At 37.1% G+C, this 20,405-nt stretch overlaps 1 protein-coding gene across 1 annotated transcript; it reads right to left on the bottom strand.

Moving 5' to 3' along the window:
* Positions 1-1,461: 1,461 nt before the first annotated feature.
* LOC111399248 (lysM domain receptor-like kinase 3) lies at positions 1,462-5,000 on the bottom strand. The gene is made up of 10 exons (XM_023026512.1): positions 4,328-5,000; positions 3,643-3,861; positions 3,359-3,498; positions 3,170-3,259; positions 2,978-3,083; positions 2,569-2,720; positions 2,394-2,491; positions 2,159-2,297; positions 1,877-1,975; positions 1,462-1,702 (listed from the first exon to the last, which is right to left on the bottom strand). The coding sequence occupies exons 1-10, from the start codon at positions 4,989-4,991 to the stop codon at positions 1,538-1,540; spliced, it is 1,872 nt and encodes a 623-aa protein (XP_022882280.1). The 5' UTR covers positions 4,992-5,000; the 3' UTR covers positions 1,462-1,537.
* Positions 5,001-20,405: the final 15,405 nt, after the last annotated feature.

Genomic DNA, 20,405 nt, shown 5'->3' with positions numbered 1-20,405 from the left:
AAGGTGAATTTGGGCTGTTGATGTTCCTACTTCAATTGCTGTTCCTACTGTTGTTAAGAAAGTAGCATGCAACGCTGTTTGCGGTGGAAATTCTCGCTCAAGTTCCACTCGTCGTCGCCATTTTTGTGGTTTTTGGTTGGTCATCTGGTGGAAAATGTAAAGGAAGCATAGTTGGGATTTCGCCCGTAAAACCATGCCAGCAAGGTTTCTAATTTTTGGTTGAGTTTTTTTGATTTCATGTCTGATTTATGTGCCATATGGGATTTCTGTCCTCCATGTGGCACATTCCGTTAGTCTAGGATGAGGGAGATTAGTTGCGTGATGAACGGGTAAGAAACTAGATAGTTAGGTGAGCAATAAGTTATATTATAATGTTCGATGAGCAAGTAGTAATGTACTCTAAAGTTCAGTGAGCATTGATTAAATTTCCTCTTTAGTGAGTAATATACAATTTTTTTTAAAATTTCGATGAGTAATGTTCAATGTTTTACAAAGTTTAGTGATCAAAACTCGACATTTTAAATTTCGGTGAGCAATTGAAGACATGGACCTAAATTCAGTGACCAAAACTCGATATTTTTCAAAATTAAGTGGTCAAAACTCAACATTTTAAATTTCAGCGAGCAATCGAAGATGTGGACCTAAGTTTAGTAATTGTTGGAACAATTAACTCGCATGTTTGTTTCGTTGGAGGTCCCCAAACTTATAAGTGTATTACTTGTGAGCACTAAACTTTAAATTAGTTCATTTTGATCACCAGACTTACAATTCTAAATTTCCATTTTTTTCGATCGTGATCTAACATTTGTTTCACTTAAACTAGTATTCCCTTTTTACAACTAACCGATCTTATTTGTTTTACTCTTTAGCTCTCATTTGTCTGGATCGATTAAATTTTTTGTATTCTATATACATTTATTATAGGCAATGTCTAATATCATCCTTCTATGCTTGTTTATCTTTTTATTATAGGCAATGTCTCCTTCTATGCTTGTATATCTTTTTATTACAGTGTGAATAAATATTGTACCTAGCGGTTTAAAAAAATAAATAAATAAATCTAACTCATCATTTAACACCTGTTTGGTAGATATTAGAATCAGATTTTTATAAAAGTTTATGAAATATGTAGATAAAAAATTATGGATCATATGAAATATGTAATTAAAATTAATTTTTTACTTTAACTTAGTTTCCAATCAATTTTTTTAACGGTACCAAATTGGGGCTTAGCATCAAATTATAGTCAAGTAATGTGTTATATTAGTCGCATGTTACGCTTACAAACAAAATTACCAAACTAAAACAAAAATGTAAGCTTGTGATCAAATTGAAACAAATCGAAGTTGGGCAACTGAAATGTAAATTGAAGGACTTAAAGTAAAATTTCCCCTTAGTTTTATTTTAAAATTAATTAATTAGAAAAAAAGGAAACATATTTGTATATTACATTAGAAAAATCATGATTCAACATTCTTGTTTGCACTCTTGTAAACAAAGTGCTTGTGAAAATGCAACCAAAATCTAAGTCTACTTTTCAGCGGGGATCAAATAATCCACTGAAAACTTGGCTGCTTCCTCCGAGCAACGCTTCCCACTCGATTGATGACATTCTTATTCGCGTTAGTACCACTACTACCTCACGCATATCTGGCCTGTCGATTGCCTCTTCACTTAGGCACCAGTTTGCGATTTCTGCCATCTGAAAGAATCAAACACAGAACTGAGGATTTATCTGATGATGTAGATTAAACAGTACTGGACAGTAACAAATAAGAAAAAAGCCATTAAAACTCTTTTGGTTGTACTGTCCTATTTTACCAGAAATGCACTACAGATATTTTAAAGATTGAGGGCTGAAGAAAATCGTTCTAACCCTGTATACATCTCGTGGAGGATAGCTGCCTTCTAGATTTCTATCGATAATGGATTCCAAAGCAAATACCGGATCTTCTTCATCGAATATTTTGTTTACCTGACCAAAGGGTGAAGAGAATCTCAAATGCAAATGTTATTATTATAACTTCTATCTATCTTAATAGACATATTAATAATTTCTTCGTTTATGACTATCAGTTAATTAGTTCACGTCGTATTTCAAGCCAAGGATCATTTTATTTAATTTAGTCTGACAAAATCCACTTATTAGTTTACTTACAACTGTGATGAGTGATTTCATCTTAGTTGGTTCGTGGTTGATGCGAATGAGTGCTCGTTGGCCGGTTATAAGCTCTGCAAGAACTACTCCAAATGCGAAAACATCAGTTTTAGTAGTCACCTGTAGCTCTTTCACAGATCTGTGAAATAAGAAAAATGAAACAACATTTAGTTTGATTTGGTAAACAACTAAGAGAGTTTCATTCTGAATTATTTTCATAACAATAAATGCTTACTCAGGAGGAAGATATCCCGGAGTTCCCACCAATCTTGTTGCTATGAACTCATCTCCATCGGTTCTATCGACAAGCTTTGCCAAACCAAAATCTGCAACCTGTGGAAATTGGTATTCAACATCAAGGATTCAAAATTAACATTATCCAGGAAGTTGATCGAGTTTCGTGCTGGTACCTTTGCTCTGAGTGCTTCGTCAAGAAGGATGTTACTCGTTTTTATATCACGATGCACGTATTGAGATTTTGTGTGGTCGTGAATATATTCAATACCCCTTGCAGCATCAAGAGCAATCTGTGTTCTTGCATTCCAAGACAGAGGCTGGCGACCTATTTTATGACCTCTTTGTAAGAACTTTCTCCTATTTTATAGTTTCAGATAATAAGAATCTTATTCTAGGAACGCGATAAATTTTGATATTGATTGCTCGACCGAGTGGATTGTTCACTCTCCTTTGTACTTCCAAACTTCGGTAACTTTCAAGCATTGCTCATTGCTACAATCTTCTTGCAAACCTTTAATTTCTTGAATTCCAATCTTCTATTAAAAAAAAAAAAAAAAGAATAAGCGACATCCATTTGAATACCTTTCAATAATGGATCGTGGAGATGATCACTGAGAGAACCATTCCGGATATACTCATAAACCAGGTAGAGGTCATCGTCTCCACTGGCGTAACCCAGAAGCTCCACCTATATTGTGTCTCGACCCGATAAATTATTGAGCCTCTTTCACAATTTAGGGGAAAAAGTTCAATTCTTGGAAATAATTTCCTTACCACGTTGATGTGATGTATCTTGCACAACACTTTGAGTTCAGCCATAAACTCCTTGGACTTGTTGGATCTCATCTTCTTGATGGCAACTTCCTGATGTCACAGTAATGGCTACAAATTTAATTTTCAAATATTTGGATAAATTTAACTCAGGAAATTATAATATGAATATAAGATGAACAAATAGAATACCTTCTCTCCTAGTACCCCAAAATATACACTTCCATAACCACCCTGTCCGATTTTTCTTGTTTCGTCGAAATTACTTGTGGCCTCTGCAATCTCCTCAACACCGTACACTGTCGCTCTTTCTGATTCAAAAACTCGGATATCTGTATAGTAAAATAAGCTCCAACTAAGTTAGTGTGTGTCCCTTCTATCCGTTCGCTCAATTTAACAGTGTCGATCAATTATAAATACTGGTCGAGTGACTAGGAGTAATTCGTAATACTAAGAATTGCTTTATATCATCTGACCTTCCATCTTTTCTTTGATAGTGTACTGTTTCAGATAAGAATGAGTCTTGTTAGAGCTTAAGGTCTTTGATATAGCTTTTGGATCTTCTTCGATTATTTGTTGGCTTCTTTTTCTCCTGATAAGTACTATGGCCAAAGTGCACACGGTAAGCAGAGTCACTGCTGCTAATAAGCCAATTATTATTGTCCATCTCTGCTGCTTGTTTGACGCTGCGAATTGGAAATATTACTGAATTAAAGTAGATGGAAAGACGAGGTCTCAATTCATAGAAGTATGAAAAATATAATCATTTATGAGTGCCTAGTATATTTGAGGCTATATCATTGATATATTTTGCTGTGAATTTTGTGGAACGAAGGAAAATTATTATAATATATCATTATCCTATGGAAAAGCTATCAAGATTTTGCTGTACCATTTCATCTAAGAGTTCAAAATTTTAAGATAAATGGTTAATCAATCAGAGCACACCACTATTTATTAAAATGAGGCAGTTACAACATCAACCACTGGAAGTGTAAAATAGAATAGATTAGCTACATCACGGATAGGAAGAAACTTCAGAAAATCCTGATTAAAAAATAAACAGAACAGAAAATTCAAGGTTAGATTGTCGAAAGAAGGGATCATAGAGATTTTGCCATAGAAATTGATGCAGCAATTACTTGTATTGAAAATTTTGATTTTCAGTGAGATCTTTGTCACCTTTCATTGGTTGGGAAATTCCATTCTTTTCCATTGGCACGTATAAGAGCCATCCAATATCTATATACGATGGATTTGGAGCCAAATATGGGTTCAACGTCTCTATCTCATCACCTTGAGCGGAAAGTAGAGTTGCAATAGTCGATACAGTATCATGTGCCTGAACCGTATATGTTACCACAACTTGAGAGTCTTTTTCTACACAACCACATAAAAGATGTATTTTTAGTTCTGCTCCGATTGTCAAGTTTGTATCTTCAGCCGCAACCAGCCAGGCTTGCCCGCTGAATATCTGATTTGAAATGTCATAGAAATTATCGTCTGGTTTTATTCTGTACATTGTATCGTAGAAGTATCCAACAGTGCCACCAACATTCTTGCAAGAACAGTTGACTGGTACGAGGTAGTCTTGTCTGCCAGCATAAGATATTTGCTTGATTTCTGATATACTAGCAGAATACAAGGATGCAATCTCGTCTTTCTCAAATCCGTTGTGCTGATAGAGAAGAGCTTCACATGACGACGGGGTTTTGGGAGAGCAATTAAAAGGATTGATTTGAGTTGAATTAGAAGCCGAACCTCTTGTAAACAGGATTGAAAGACGAAGGAGACAGAAAAGAAGAATGAGATTCAGAGAAGCCATAAAGCCTTGGCTTGTAAAAAACCTTGAAATGAAAATAGAACACAATAAGGAGTGATAAAATTTCCTATAACATCTTCCATTTGTCATTACATGTTTGTTAGTTTATTCCCATGAAATATTTAGGATTTCATTTAATTCAAGAAATAGTTTAGTATTTAACAAAATCCTCTCTCCAATAATATCACACTTGCGAGTTTTTCCTGTAATAAATTTTGGCGATGTTCACAACAAACCTCGTTGAGGTAACATATTTATGTACAAAAAACCAGGTTCATAACAGAGAAAATCCAGGCAATTTCAGCTGTATCCAGTATCCAATTATGGGTGGAGATGAGTTCAATGTTCTTACAACAAAACCTTTGCTATAATTTATCCCAAGCTTTAGTATTTTGACTTTACCAAGGTATCAATTTCTTGTTTCAACTTGGAATAAACAGCAGTGTAATAGGTCTGCACAAAAGTTTTTAAGGCACAACTTTGTCATGTAGGCTGAATACACGACAATGAGTGGAGGTGGTGCAGATAGAAGATATATTAAGAAAATCACGACCTTGGTAGTTAAGATATGTTTTATGTACACCTAAAGGGACTTCTGTTTATAAGAGTAACGTGACCTTAGTAGAAAAAGTTACAAGAGGGAGGCGTAAATCAAAGCTAACATTGCTTGTTGTAATAATTCAAATCAAAGCTAACATTGCTTGTTGTAATAATTCCAAGTAGATTTAGTTGAGAAAAAGGATTCATGTAACCAAAGTTATTAAGAACGGTGCTCTCAACTAGTTGTCCTCATAACTTGTCATTTAGGCTGAAAACTATTGATATATTGTGGACAGTGGTTGATTGCAGGAGTCCTTATCAAGAATGAGTAATACTACTTATTAAAAGCGCTATGAAAAATTGATCGAGTCCCTATTTTATAGAGATTCTATAAAACTCATTTTTAATTGTTATCTTTCTCTTTTAATAAAATCTCAATTCTAGCCACGATTTCATTAGATATTTTAAAATTAGAATCCCTCTTTAACTCAATTCAATTCCTCCACCACCGTGAACCCCAACTCATTTTCAATCACACATTATTCTAATAAAATAATTTTGCACTTATATCCATAATTTTTTTCCTACTTTTTAACTACACATTCTCCAAACGCTTTTCACAAAATTTATCAACAAAAAATCGATGTCAAACATGCTCTAAGTAATTACTTTTAGTTGGCCGGCTGAGAAAACTATGAAACATGTCAACTTGCTGTAATTATTCTTAATAACCTGTCTATTCACTGTTTTTGTCATTTACATTTTTGGTTTTGTTCTTAATGCCAGACTATTACAGCAAGAAAGGAGCTTCACTTTTATCATATATATTTTTATGTGTCTAGAGAATGCCTTTTTGTTTTTCTTGAGAGAATAATCTAAGAGCATCTTTTGGAGTTGAATTTACAGAATGTGTGAATAATAAGTGAGTCATTGTTGTAGATACTATAAAATGTATGGATAAAAAGTTTATCTTCCATAATGCATAAAGTAACATTGAGTGCAACGGCCACAAAATTCAAAAGCCAATTCCACTGCTTTAATTTGATTTTCCAACCATAGACAAAATTTAAAAATTTTCTAGTGTCATCCATTTAGTTTAACCCAAAAACTAGGCTAAAATCCTTCCAGCCTTCCATTCAACCTTTTGCATAGAGGCCCCTCCCTCTGCAAAAATGCATGTCTCACTCAGAAAAAATTATTGCAAAAACATGGCAAGCAGAGGAAGTATCCATCCTTCAATAAGGGTGCGTTTGATTGTAAAAGTAGAATTTGGGTAAAAAGAAAACGAATTTCAGGAAATTAAATTGCCTAGAACTTGTTTTACTAGAAATTGTCAACTAAATATATTTGATTGGCATAATTTTTCATCTGAAAATGCTGAAATTTTGAATTTTTTGGTGTTCGTTAGCTTTGTTTTTCATGAAAATTGTCGATTAAAGAAATAAAATTTGTTACAATTGTAGATAAAATTTGTTTCCAAAAAAATTTAAAAAATAAAGAGAGAGAGAGAGAGAGAGAGCATGGAAAACCCAATTCCAAACAAAACCAAAGGAAATTGAATTCCTTAAAAACCAAGAAAATTGGTTACGTGGAGGGGAGGTTTGGAAAATCAATTCCATGGAATTTGGGTGCCATCAAACATACATTTTTGGGTGGAAATGAATTTTTTTTTCCATTTTCCATGGAGAAACGAGGGTATCCAATGTTGGAAAATTATCAACACTAGGGTTTGGAGAAGAAAACCAAAAAATGGAGATTCGAGAAGATGAAAATGAACAAGAAGATTAAAACCTATATGAAGGCTCAAACATGAAAATAATCTCGCTATCCTCAAACGATATTTACCCCCTCTCGAATAAGATTTTGGTGCTTAAAGGGTCTCACGACAAACAGTTTGTAGGATTAATCAAGCCTTGTTGTAAAAGAACACAAAAGCACAAATATTTTTCTACCAAAACTTGAAGAGCGCATAGGGAATGTATGAACATGGAAGAAAAAAGGAATTTTCTTTCTTATGGAATGAAGTTAATAAAATTCATATGTTGCACTATGATTTCAACGTATTTGTGATGATCATCAAACACCTATTTATAGTCATGAAACATTGCTATACAAAATGGTGCCAAAAGGAAGTAAAAAGCCACCAAAATTTACAATAAAACTACCATCAACCACTAAATGTTTCTTCTATGCGACCATATAGGTCATGAAAAATCAGGGCATTTGGCCCCTGTTATGTGCCATGCGGTCGCATGGCATGGGCCAATACTTCAACTTCTTTAGACCGTCTTCATTCCATACGTCGTTTATTGATTTTGAACAATATTTTCCATCAATTCCCCACTTGTTCAAAATTCAATAAACTCTCATATTGAAGGTATGCAATACTCATGCGTAAGATTAGATATCTTCTGATTTGATTCTAATCATAGTATAATCCAAATAAAGTAAAGTCGAAATCAAAGGTATCGTGAAACTTTGAACTAGTTATTTCATGTGACAATACCTGTAAGGAAACACATAAGTATTACGTGTTCGCAAGTTCTTCAAACTTGCTTAGCACTATAATGACCTTGCGCTTATCATTTTCAACAAACTTTTAAGAGAGAAACTCCAACTCTCTATTAAGGCGGTACCATCTCGAAATTTTTTTAGGTAAAGTTCTTCCAGTACCTTTGTTACTTTTAAAGGTACTTGTGTTTTAGTACTAAACTCCATTGAGAGCTTTAAGCTCAACCCTCACTTCCGTAACAACCAACATTATTTTAATTAGGATAGAGTTATCGCGGATTCATATGATGCTGCAACTATCCACATATCGAACGACTTGTTTTTACCATGGATTACCTTTTGAGTAATGATAGGTAGGGTTGCTGCTATTGGTGGACCTTTGTAGTTTAAGAGTTTCAACCCCATCTTACTTGAAATAGACGCCTCTAAATTTCTATTTAGAGGTTTTAGTTTAAAGTATCCGCTAAATTCTCTACGAAAATTATTTTATCTTTAATAATTTCCTTACAGAGTCACGTCTAAGACTCATGCGTCTTGACTTTTCATAATGTTGACTTGGTATCTTTATTAAATGTAGCTAACCAATGATATATTCATAATAGATACAACTTGTCATCACTAATAAATCTTTTACAAAGCTCCATGCTTCACTAGCTTTATTTAAAACTTTATTGATGTTCAGACACGGTTGAAAGATTTTTATCTACGATTGAAAGATTTTTATCTAATCATTACACTAGTTAATCACTTTTGCTAGTACATCTCATATATGGGTATTCGATCTCATCATTGAATTATTTCAATGATCTTCAATTTATGAATATTCTTTAAATATTCCCATTGGTTTTGTAAATGTTGTGACTGGCTTTCACCCCAATTCATGCACTTACACTTAGTGTATTTCATTCTTATAATTATATGTATAACGGCTTCTCTACCTTTCCTCATTTCATAGATATCTTTCTATAATTAAAAGGTAAAGGATATGACTACATATTAAACTAAGTCACCCCACAGTTCCTCAATTAGGAACACATACGCAATCTAATATTGTTGTATCCACGAATCTTTGAACTTCTTATATGAACTCTCAAGCATTAATGTTAACCCCCACATTTGGGACTGTACTTCAACTTAGAATTCATTAACTCTTTCATAGTTCAATTCACTTATCAATTGGATAATATCCGTGAAAGTTTAAGTATTTTCAGATAGTGTTCGTTAAGTCATAATGAACAACAAACCGACTATATTTAATTTTGTTCACACAATTTGATCAAGGTCATCTCATAGACCGACAATACTTTTCCAAGCTTAAACCAAATTCAATTGGTTCAATGATTATAGTCAAATTCAACAACGAATAAGACTAAACTTCTTGATTTACAAAAAAAAAATGTGATTTATCACTTTCACAAGATAGCATTATATCACGTCGAATAACAAGGTACATGTTCACCTTATTCTCAAGATTCATATTTGAATAAATAAATCAACCATCGGTTGGAAAGTTGTGCCAACAATAGACTGATTGTGCTCTATGAAACATTTTCATATCTCGGTACTAGGACAAGCAATTTTCTCACTTCCAAAATAATTAGGACAAAATCACATTTTGTCATACTCTTATGCAAATATAATTTTGCACAAATCATCTCATTTAATTTCATCGAATTAAAATTGAGGCTATTACCATTAATCAATGTTAGTATGAATTTCAACAATATATGAAATTTTAACCAACTAATTTACCACATTTTAGGAGGAATAGTTGGCATTCTTTTAACATTTATGCATCCAATCCATCGTGATCAAAGTAAAGGAATAGCAACTTATATTCCAAATATTTATTGTATAGATTTATTCCATCTATATTTGCAATCTTATTATCGCAACAAAGATTGCCACTACCATAATTGAGTTAAACAATGGCCGAAACTAGTATCGTGTAATTCCGATGTGAAGGAATTCAAGGCAATGTTAAACCATTAATCAGATAAACACGTCAAACGGTTAATCAATCACATGAGTCCAGAATGTTCAAAGTAGGATCAAAGTCATGCATTAATCCATTGGTTTCACAATACAGAAAATATATATGCATTCAATTATATGTTCTTTTCCATCACCAGTCACTAAGAATGATTAAAATCCACCTTAATTTCAGTGGTGTATTGTATTGTATTATATAGAGCTTTACAAGATAGTATAAATGGAATACAAATCAATAATTTACAATGAAATGAAAACCGTGTAAATGAAATGGAAGCCGTGTAAATTAGTCTCCTTCAATTACGTGATTGGCATTGGCATGCTATGGGAAGATTGTGATTGAGGAGTAATATCCTCAATCACAGTATTATTTCCAACACCCCCCTACAAGCTCAACGTCGGATTTGATCGGACATGGAGCTTGGAACGAAAGAGCTCAAATAGAGGTTGAGGAACACTCTTGGTAAAGATATCAACAACTTGTAGATGAGATGGGACATATTGTGTACGAAGTTTTCCCGCAACAAGCTCACGAAGAAAGTGGTAGTCCAATTCAACATGCTTGGCCCGCTTGTGTGAAATCGGATTGGAGCTTAAAAAAATGGCACTTTTGTTGTCACATAAGAGAGTGGGCTGTTGAGGCATGGATACCTTGAGGTCATGCAAGAGATGTGTGAGCCAGATGAGTTCAGCGGCAGTGGAGGTAAGGGCACGATACTCAGATTCACAGCTGGAACGAGAGACAGTCGGCTATTTCTTGGCACTCCAGGAAACTAAATTGTCACCAAGATAGATAGAATAACCAGAGGTCGAACGATGAGTATCGGGGCAACCAGCCTAATCAGCATCAGAATAGGCTATAAGAGCACCAGAAGAAGTGGAAGGGCGAAAATGTAGGCCATAGTGAATGGTGCCTTTAACATAGCGGAGGATGCGTTTAATAGCCAGAAAGTGATCATCAGTGGGAGTGTATAAGAATTGACTGACAGAGTTGACAGCATGAGCAATGTCAGGCCTTGTGATAGTCAAGTACTGTAGTGCACCAATGAGGGATCTATAGAGAGTAGGGTCTGAAAACAGAGAACCATCAGTAGAAAGATGTTGAGAAACAACCATGGGCATGTGAACAGGTTTACTGTCAAGTAATTGAGCTCGAGTAAGAATGTCCTGTGCATATTTGAGCTGACTGATGAAGAGACCATCAGAAGTTGGAGTGGCTTCAAGACCAAGAAAATAGCTGAGAGAGCCTAAGTCTTTAGTGGCAAACTCAGAGTTAAGTGTACGAGTGAAGCAGGCAAGAAGTGAAGAATTGTTGCCTGTAATAATGATATCATCAACATAAAGAAGTAAATAGATAATATCGGACTTCTGATGAAAGACAAATAGAGATGTGTCCGCACGGCTGCAAGAAAACCCAAGGCGAATAATAAAGAAGCTGAAGCGCTGAAACCAAGCACGAGGGGCTTGTTTGAGACCATAAAGAGCTTTCATCAACTGGCAAACATGGTCTGGAAAGCGAGGATCAATATATCTTGGAGGCTGTTTCATATAAACTTGATCAGTAAGAGTACCATTAAGGAATGCATTTTTGACATCAAGTTGATGAAGGGGCCATTTTTGTGTAACAGCGAGAGAGAGCACAACCCGAACAGTAGTAGCCTTGATTACAGGACTAAAAGTATCAGTATAGTCAAGACCAGGGACCTGTGTATAACCTTTGGAAACAAGGCGGGCTTTAAGGCGCTCAACAGATCCATCAGGTAAGTATTTGGTTCGGAATACCCATTTGGAGCCCACAATGTTGGTGTTGGCAGGGCGAGGTACCAAAACCCAGGTGCGATTATTCTGTAATGCATGAATTTCTTCATCCATGACAGCAAGCCAAGCAGGATTTTTAACAGTAGATTTGAAACATTTGGGCTCAGTCGAATAAAAAAGAGCAGAAAGAAGACCAGAAGAGCCCAAGAAACTAAGATTGGCTGGATATCGAGTCTTGAAAATGCCAGCTTTAGCTCTTGTAAGCATAGGATGAGTGGCCAACGAGACCACTACAGTAGGTGTGGGATCTGCACCAGGTTCAAGAGGAGATGAATTTGGAACCGAGGTCTGTAAAGAGGCACCTACAAGAGAATGAGGATCCTGCAAAGACTCAATCACTGGATCAGTACACATAATACATGGATTAGAACTGGATTGAGTGAGTTGTGAAGAACGAGTGTCAGGGAGTAGGGGAGGTGGATCTGCATGGGTGAGGCTAGGTTCCGAAAAATTGGAAAAGTTAAGAGAGGATATGGGTTGAGCTTGAGAGGTAGCAATGGAAGGAAAATGAGTTTCATCAAATTGAGCATGACGAGTAATATAGAGCCTAGAGGTGGAAGGCTCGAGGCAACGAAACCCTTTGTGAGAGGGACTGTAACCTAAGAAAATACATGGGATGCTGTGAGGAGAAAATTTATTAGGCATATAATCTCGTAAGCAAGGATACACACGACAACCAAAAGGGTGAAAGTTTTCATAGTTCGGAGGGTTACCATACAAAATCTCAAAAGGTGATTTACCTCCAAGGAGTGGTGCAGGCAAGCGGTTGATGATGTAAGCTGCAGTGCTGAACGCGTCAACCCAAAAGCGAGGAGAAATGTGGGAGTGAAAAAAGGAGTGCTAATCCCATCTCAGTTACATGGCGGTGTTTTCTTTCAGCGCGACCATTTTGGGCGGGTGTGTATGGACATGAGAGCTGATGGTGAATGCCACTAGAGTGGAGATGATCTTGGAAGAAATTACTGGTAAATTCACCACCGCCGTCACTTTGGAAAATTTTAATTCGAGTGGAGCATTGATTTTTCACAAATTTTTGAAATTGAATAAAAACATTATTAAAGTCAGATTTCAATTTTAAAGGATAGAGCCACGTGAAACGAGAATAGTCATCGATAAAAATGACATAATAGACAAATCCTAAATTAGATTTGACTGGAGACGGACCCCAAATGTCGCAATGGATAAGATCAAGTGTTTTCGATAACCTATGTTCATTTCGAGAATAAGGCAAGCGATGACTTTTAGCAATTTGACATGTGCCACATAAAGTTGGAGAAGGCAACAAAGATGTAAGATAAAGCTGGCCTTTTTTATTCAATAGAGAAATAACAGAATGATTGACATGTCCAAGTCGTGCATGCCATAAATCATAGGACGCACGAAGCGATTTATTTTTAAGAACAGAAATAAAAGTAGAATGACTTCGCTCAAGCACATATAAGCCTCCATCACGCTTGCCGGTTGCCACCACCCTTCCTGTTTTGCGATTTTGTACAGTGAATATGTTATTAGTAAAGGTAACGGATAAAAGAAAATCTGATGTTAATTTACTGATGGAAAGTAAATTCTTGGTAAGGCGAGGTATAGCTAGGACATCAAGAAGATGTAGATTTGGGGTAGGGAAAATTTTACCAGTATGAGTAATGGCTAGTGAGGCACCATTCCCAACAACCACACAATCCTTACCCATGTAATTTGTGGCCTGATCCAATTTAGAGTGATCCATGGTCATATGGGCCGAAGCCCCTGTATCCAAATACCAGTCAAAGCCCACATCTTCATTTAGAGAACAAGATCTCGTGAAGGCTTCAGCAAGGTGAGCTGGTGTCTCATTTCGATCATAGCGTTGAAGGCACCGATCGGCAAAGTGGCCATCCATCCTGCAAATCTAGCATCTTGGTGGACGACGCCATTGGCTGTAGTTGGAGCGTCCTTGTCCACGACCAGATGAACTGCTGCCACGCCCACCGAAGCGACCCCGATGACTACGAGAAGAGCCACCACGATAGGTGGAATTTTTTGTCACAGTAAAGGCTATCGCTGTTGGAGAAGATGAGTCAAGGGATTTCTGAAAAATTTCAAAACTTTCGGCCTTTGAGTCTAAATCTGCAAATGAGGGCAGAGAAGTTTAGGCCATTTGTGCTGTGGAGAAACTAGAGAAATCAGTACCGAGCCCGCAGAGAAACCAGTGCACCTTGTCAGTACCATCAACTGGACAACCAATTGCATGTAGTTGATCACAAATTGCTTTGAAGGAACGAGCATACTCAACAACCGATCTATTGTCGCGTTTCACTAATTGCAAGTCCTCCTTAAGGCGTAGTTCTCAAGCTTTAGAACGATGGCTAAATGCATTTTCTAGTGCCAACCACACATCTCGTGCGGTGAAGATGCCAACTACCTCAGCCATAGCTTCCTCTGTGAGGGAGGAAAGTAACAAACTGAGTAGACGCTGATCAATAGCTTTCCATGCTAGGTATTTGTCACTTGGCGTGAGAGAAGTGGTAGCGTCAAGTTTTGGGGGCTGCACAAGGGTGCCATCAACATGTCCTAATAATTCTTGACTTTTAAGAAGAGGGAGGAGTTGGGCTTTCCAGAGAAGATAATTTGAGGAGGAAAGTTTAATGGTAATTATGTGGATTAAGGTATTGAAAGGAAGAAGGGTGGCAGAAGTTTCAGAAGCCATGAAGGGAAGAAGAAGAACAGGATATGTGGTATATATGTTAAACCACTTGGCTCTGATATCATAAGACTGATTAAAATCCACCTTAATTTCAGTGGTGTATCGTATTGCATTATATAGAGCTTTACAAGATAGTATAAATAGAATACAAATCAATAATTTACAATGAAATGGAAACCGTGTAAATTAGTCTCCTTCAATTACGTGATTGACATTGGCATGCTATGGGAAGATTGTGATTGAGGAGTAATATCCTCAATCACAGTATTATTTCCAACAGTCACCAGCCAAATTGTTTTCTCTTTAAAAATCACATGTACTTGCACAAAATTAAACCAACTATCACGTATAAAGTTTTTTGCCCTACTAAAATATTTTTCTTAATTAATTGAACAAATGTATACGCATATCAAAAGGCATACATGCCATTTTATAAAACATATAGTGTGTTTTACACTAAACGACATGAAGATAAAGTAGCAAATTCATTCTAGTCATCACCAAGTAACTGCCTTCAAAGCATAATTTGAGCACACACAAAGACATAAATCCACCATTTCATATTTCAGCAACGTATGCATTATATATATTTTTCATCTTTTTCATCAAACAGCTACCTACTGATTCAAATTGCATTTAAAGTTGAAAGATTACCATTTAATAAACTGGATTACATGCATGGCAGTTCAATTGGAATGGAATTACAAATGTTATAACCTAGAACCCGACACGCCTAATTGTATGTATGTAGATTCAGAATAAAATGACTGTAAATGAAAAGGCTCCAAACTTTAAAACCTGCCCGCTTAAATTGCTTCTGGCTTTTTCCTATAATTCACACTCGCCTCCATTTATGCATAATCAAATTCTCATTACTTATTTTAATAGACAATTTTCTCATAAAGGTAGTGTAATATCAAAATAATCTCTACCATGTGCAAGTTTAAAAATGAGAATATGCCATATTGAATTGCAAACATTACATTAACCAAAAAGGAAAACTGAATTCTGCAATCATGAGTCTTATTTTTCTGAAATTCAATATCATGCAATGACAGAATTTCTAAACCTAATTCCAAGCCAAGATTATGCATACACGTGCCAATATCATATGCAATTTTCTCCATTGATGGCATGAGTTAACCAGAAAACTATTCAACAGATGACATGTAAGCATCATAATAGTGGGTAAAAAGAATTTGAGTCAATTTTAGGTAATAATCCTGGTATTTTAATGTAGTTCCGACAACAATGATGCCATCACACCGTCTCAATAATATAGCCAGATGCACAATGTAATTCAAATGGAAAGTAACTAACATTAATTTGCAGATATGGATTAAAACTTGACTTCATCAAATTCAAATATGCATGACTTTCATAAAATCTCACTTGGTCATTTTAGAAATTGAATTAAGTTCTTATTCAATTTAATTCCACAATTGCTCCAAGATACATAAATCCCAATACATGATACATGCGGAATTGCATTTTGAAGACATTATATTGGGTTTTCATGCATGCACCGATTTAAATTTTTCGTTCAGGTTTGCTATAGAATCTCAGATTGCATGCATAAAATATTCATAGAACGTACCTTACGTATGTGTGAAATCGAAACGCAATTTCGACTTACTAAATTTGGAGATGGTGAAATGAATTTACCAAATCTGAATATGAAAATCTAGATTCATAACTTTCTACGAATCGAACCATCCCGTGAAGTTAGTGCCATCAAATGGTCCACATGAACAAAATCTCGATTCATCAAATTTATCATCGCCAAAGTGGTTTCATTCTCCATCGCCAATTATCATTTGAGGTTGTTGGAAAATTATCAACATCGGGGTTTGAAGAAGAAAACCAAAAATGGAGATTCAAGAATATGAAAATGAACAAGAAGATCAAAACCAATATGAAAGCTCAAACACGAAAATAATCTCGCTGTCTTCAAACTATATTTGCCCCCTCTCAGATATGATTTCAGTGCTTAAAGGGTCTTGCGGCAAACGGTTTGTGAGATTAATCAAGCCTTGTTGTGGAAGAACACAAAAGCACAAATGTTTTTCATATGTTGCACTATGATTTCAATGTATTTGTGATGATCATCAAACACCTATTTATAACCATGAAACATTGCTATACGAAATGGTGTCAAAAGGAAGTGAAAAGCCACCAAAATTTAAAATAAAACAGCCCTCAACGGCTAAATGTTTCTTCTATGTGGTCGCATGGGGACACCCTATGCGACCGCATAGGTCATGAAAAATCGGGGGCTTTGGCCCCTATTATGCGTCATGCGGTCATATGGCATGTTGGCCTATGTGACCGCATGGGCCAATACTTTGGCTTCTCAATTCTATCTTCATTCCATACGACGTTTATTGATTTTGAACAATATTTTTCCATCATCAAGTAGGCCATAATATTCATTTTTTTAGCAATCCTTCCTCTACTTACCTCGAAATTCCCCGAATTCTTCCAGGGAGAAAATGTTGATTCTCCTTTCCGAAATGTGTAATAACCTTCTTTGGAGCTCCAATATTCAGGGGCAAGGGTGAAAATCGAGAGGCTTCCCTTCCATCAAATGATGATGAGAACCGAAGAAGCCCTTTAAATATGAGTCTTGTACAAAGAAGGCGAAAACTCATGTAGAGGAAACCTTGAAGGGTGGATTGAAGGAAGGATTCTATTAGTAGACTTGCCCTTGAGCTGAGTTGACCGTAAATGATGTTATGAATAAGGCTTTCAAGAATGACTCGAGCCTGGCTGCTGCACTTGTTCGCCTATTTTTCCATGATTGTTTTGTCACATTAAGTCTCTCGTGTCTATACAGCTTTAACTTATTACATGTCTCACAAACTGTATCCAATGTATGAGGAAAAAGTACAAAAAAATCATTTTTCTCATCAAATATTTTTTACTTTAATGATGTAGTTGTTAGAGCAGGCTAAACAACATTGACAATACCAGAAGAAAAAAGAAGTTTAAGTCTTGTCTATTATATTGTGTAGATCTATTTAATGCTATAAAACATGCATGCAGGGTTGTGATGCTTCAATCCTTCTTGACTAAACACCAAGTGGTGAAGAAGTCGAGAAGGCATCATGTCCCAACGGCTTGTTCATACAAGGGTTTGAAGCAATTGGTGAAATTAAGAGAAAGCTCAAGTACGATTGCCCTGGCATCGTTTCTTGTGCAGAAATACTAGCAATCACAAACCGCGAAGCTCTAGTGTTCTTAGGCCTCCCGAAGTACGTGGCTGCAGATAGTCTTGACGGACTAGTTTCTCTAGCCAAAAACGTTGTGAACAACATCCTCCCTGATCAAACTACTCAGCAAATGACAGCACTTTTCAACAAAAAAAGAGCTAACAATGGAAGAAATGGTGGTTGTAGCAGGTGCACATTCCATTTGCATTGCACATTGTGCCAACATTATCGACAGATTTTGGGATCAAAAAATTGAAAAGATATCAAGTCAGGGTATCATGAAGTGGTTGGTTTCTCATGAGGAAATAACCCAAACCAAATGTTTCCATTCGATACATCCACTTAATACAAAATGGATTCACATTTCTACAAGCAATTGTTGAAGAAGAGAGCCTTACTTGAATCAGATCAGAAGATGGCCCTTGATCCTTGTACTAGCAGTATAATGAAAATGTTGGCTGATTATTAGGAGGGGTGGTTTGGTAAATAATACCTCTTAATCTACCTGGTGGCTGGTGGCTTTCCTGCTACTCCGACGAACGTGTATAACCTAAAAAGTGAGGGCGGGACTTTCTCCCCTGTTTTACCTCCGGTGTGAGAATCAGTATGTGCATCACGAGAAATAAGGATGGAATTCAAATAGCTAGAAAATGTCGAAAAATCCCCTTAATTGTGTCGTCTTCGGGGGTATTTATAGGTGCTGGAAGTCGGGTGAGTGTCGGGCAATCGTGGTGCCACGTGTCCCACGTTGGCTTCCCCACTAACCCACGTTCTCATGGGGGATCTCCAACTTCCCGCCTGAAGGTTGTGCCCATAATAACCATCATGGAGTTTTGTCAATTTACTTGAATTTTTTACTAAGTGTTGGGGTGGCTACATAAGTCACTTCCGAAGAATAGATGGCATCACGTAAAGGTAGAGCACCTCCGGGAGTTCGATAGTCTTGGGTAGGGGTAAAGTGCCCCCGGGAGGTCGATGGCCTCGCGTGAAGGTAGAGTGCCCTCGAGGGGTCGATGGCTTCACGTCAATGTGTAGTGACCCGCCTTGTTCGTCGCTGGGGATGGTTCTGTAGGCTAACTTATATCATTAGCCCCCTGCCCCTTGTCGACGTTAATCGGCAAGGGATAGTAATTCCCCTGTCCCAGGTCTTTTCTTTTTTTTTAATTTTATTTTATTCGCCTAAACAAGTCGAGTAATATAATTTAAAGTTGGAGGCTTCTTTCACTGCACACTTGGCCTCCATCCAATGGCCCATAACTTGGAGGGAATTTCCCCCCCAAAAGAATTCAAATTTCATTGCTTAGAAAAAGGAGGTGGTCCCTCACTTGTGAATCATTTTTTTCTCCTCCCAACATCTTAGCCTTCCCTCTCTTCCAAGGTAACTCTCTTCTCTTTCTTCTTCATTTTTTGTAAAATCATGTACAAGACTATCATTTTTTTCTTCTTCTTTCGACGAAAGTAGTGGTGGGGGACCGGTCCGGTGGAGTTGGTTGATCGACCAGCCCCCCCCCCCGCCTTCCACTCGTGAGGCTGGTCGCTCCTACGACCAGCCGAAGTCCTTTGGCTTTCCTTCTTTTCGTCCGATGGGTTTCCTTGTGAGTTTGATAGCTGATCCTCTTCAGCTGATTCTCAAGCATTTATTTCAAATTCCCCCAAGAGACATATTGGCTCCACCAAGGTCCCAAACCAAAACTTAGAAGTTGGGCGGGATCCGACCGGTGAGATAGTCCCCCTTGAAATTTCAAAAATATAACTCCCCCCCCCCCCCCCCCCCCGCCTTCCACTCGTGAGGCTGGTCGCTCCTACGACCAGCCGAAGTCCTTTGGCTTTCCTTCTTTTCGTCCGATGGGTTTCCTTGTGAGTTTGATAGCTGATCCTCTTCAGCTGATTCTCAAGCATTTATTTCAAATTCCCCCAAGAGACATATTGGCTCCACCAAGGTCCCAAACCAAAACTTAGAAGTTGGGCGGGATCCGACCGGTGAGATAGTCCCCCTTGAAATTTCAAAACTATAACTCCCCCACTTAAGTTGAAAAAATGTCTCGCTAGGTATGATAGGGCCGATAATTACATCTATAGAGCCCCAGGTCCCAAAGAAAGGCTTCCCGAATCCAATCCACATGAGGTAGCCGTGTATAAGGACATTATGGATGGTGGTTTTCGATTTCCCATTCATCCCTTCTTGGTGTCGATTTTCAATGACTTCTACCTTATCCCTAGTCAAATTAATCCCAATGCATGGAGAAAGGCATTGTATTTCTTGTATGTTTGCCTTAAGAGGAGAATTCCACTTTCTATGGACCTTTTTAGGTGTGTCTTCGAGATACACGAACTCGCTTAGTGCAATGCGTTTGTCTTTTTTACTACTAGGATCTCTTTTCTCTTTCCCAAGTTTAGGAATTCGAACAGCGGGTGGAAGTCCTGGTTCTTCTTTGCCGGCCTTCCGAAGGTCGATTCCCCTTCAATACTAACTAGTGGCATCCCCAAGTCCGCCTTTCCAATAGCCAAGTAGAAATTACTTATCTTCTAAAAACTCAAATCCAGGAGTTGGTTGATGTGCCCTCCCTCGTACCTGATTTAGGATCGCTTCTGACCATGAAAAACATGTTAATAGTGGGGATGAGTCATCCTACAGATAAGTGGTTTCATTCATTTTTGCGA

This window comes from Olea europaea, chromosome 8, assembly GCF_002742605.1.
Source record: "Olea europaea var. sylvestris chromosome 8, O_europaea_v1, whole genome shotgun sequence".
NCBI lineage: Eukaryota > Viridiplantae > Streptophyta > Magnoliopsida > Lamiales > Oleaceae > Olea > Olea europaea.
The sequence above is the reverse complement of the archived record's forward strand: the minus strand, read 5'-3'. Positions and strand labels throughout refer to the sequence as shown.

What these genes read in the sequence shown, in the direction of transcription:
- LOC111399248 (XM_023026512.1), bottom strand. Translation starts at nt 4,991, where the DNA reads ATGGCTTCTCTGAATCTCATTCTTCTTTTCTGTCTCCTTCGTCTTTCA. An exon ending in CCACGATCCATTATTGAAAG is followed by an intron (nt 2,721 to 2,977) that starts GTATTCAAATGG and finishes GTCATAAAATAG; the next exon opens with GTCGCCAGCCTCTGTCTTGG. An exon ending in CCGGGATATCTTCCTCCTGA is followed by an intron (nt 2,298 to 2,393) that starts GTAAGCATTTAT and finishes CTTATTTCACAG; the next exon opens with ATCTGTGAAAGAGCTACAGG.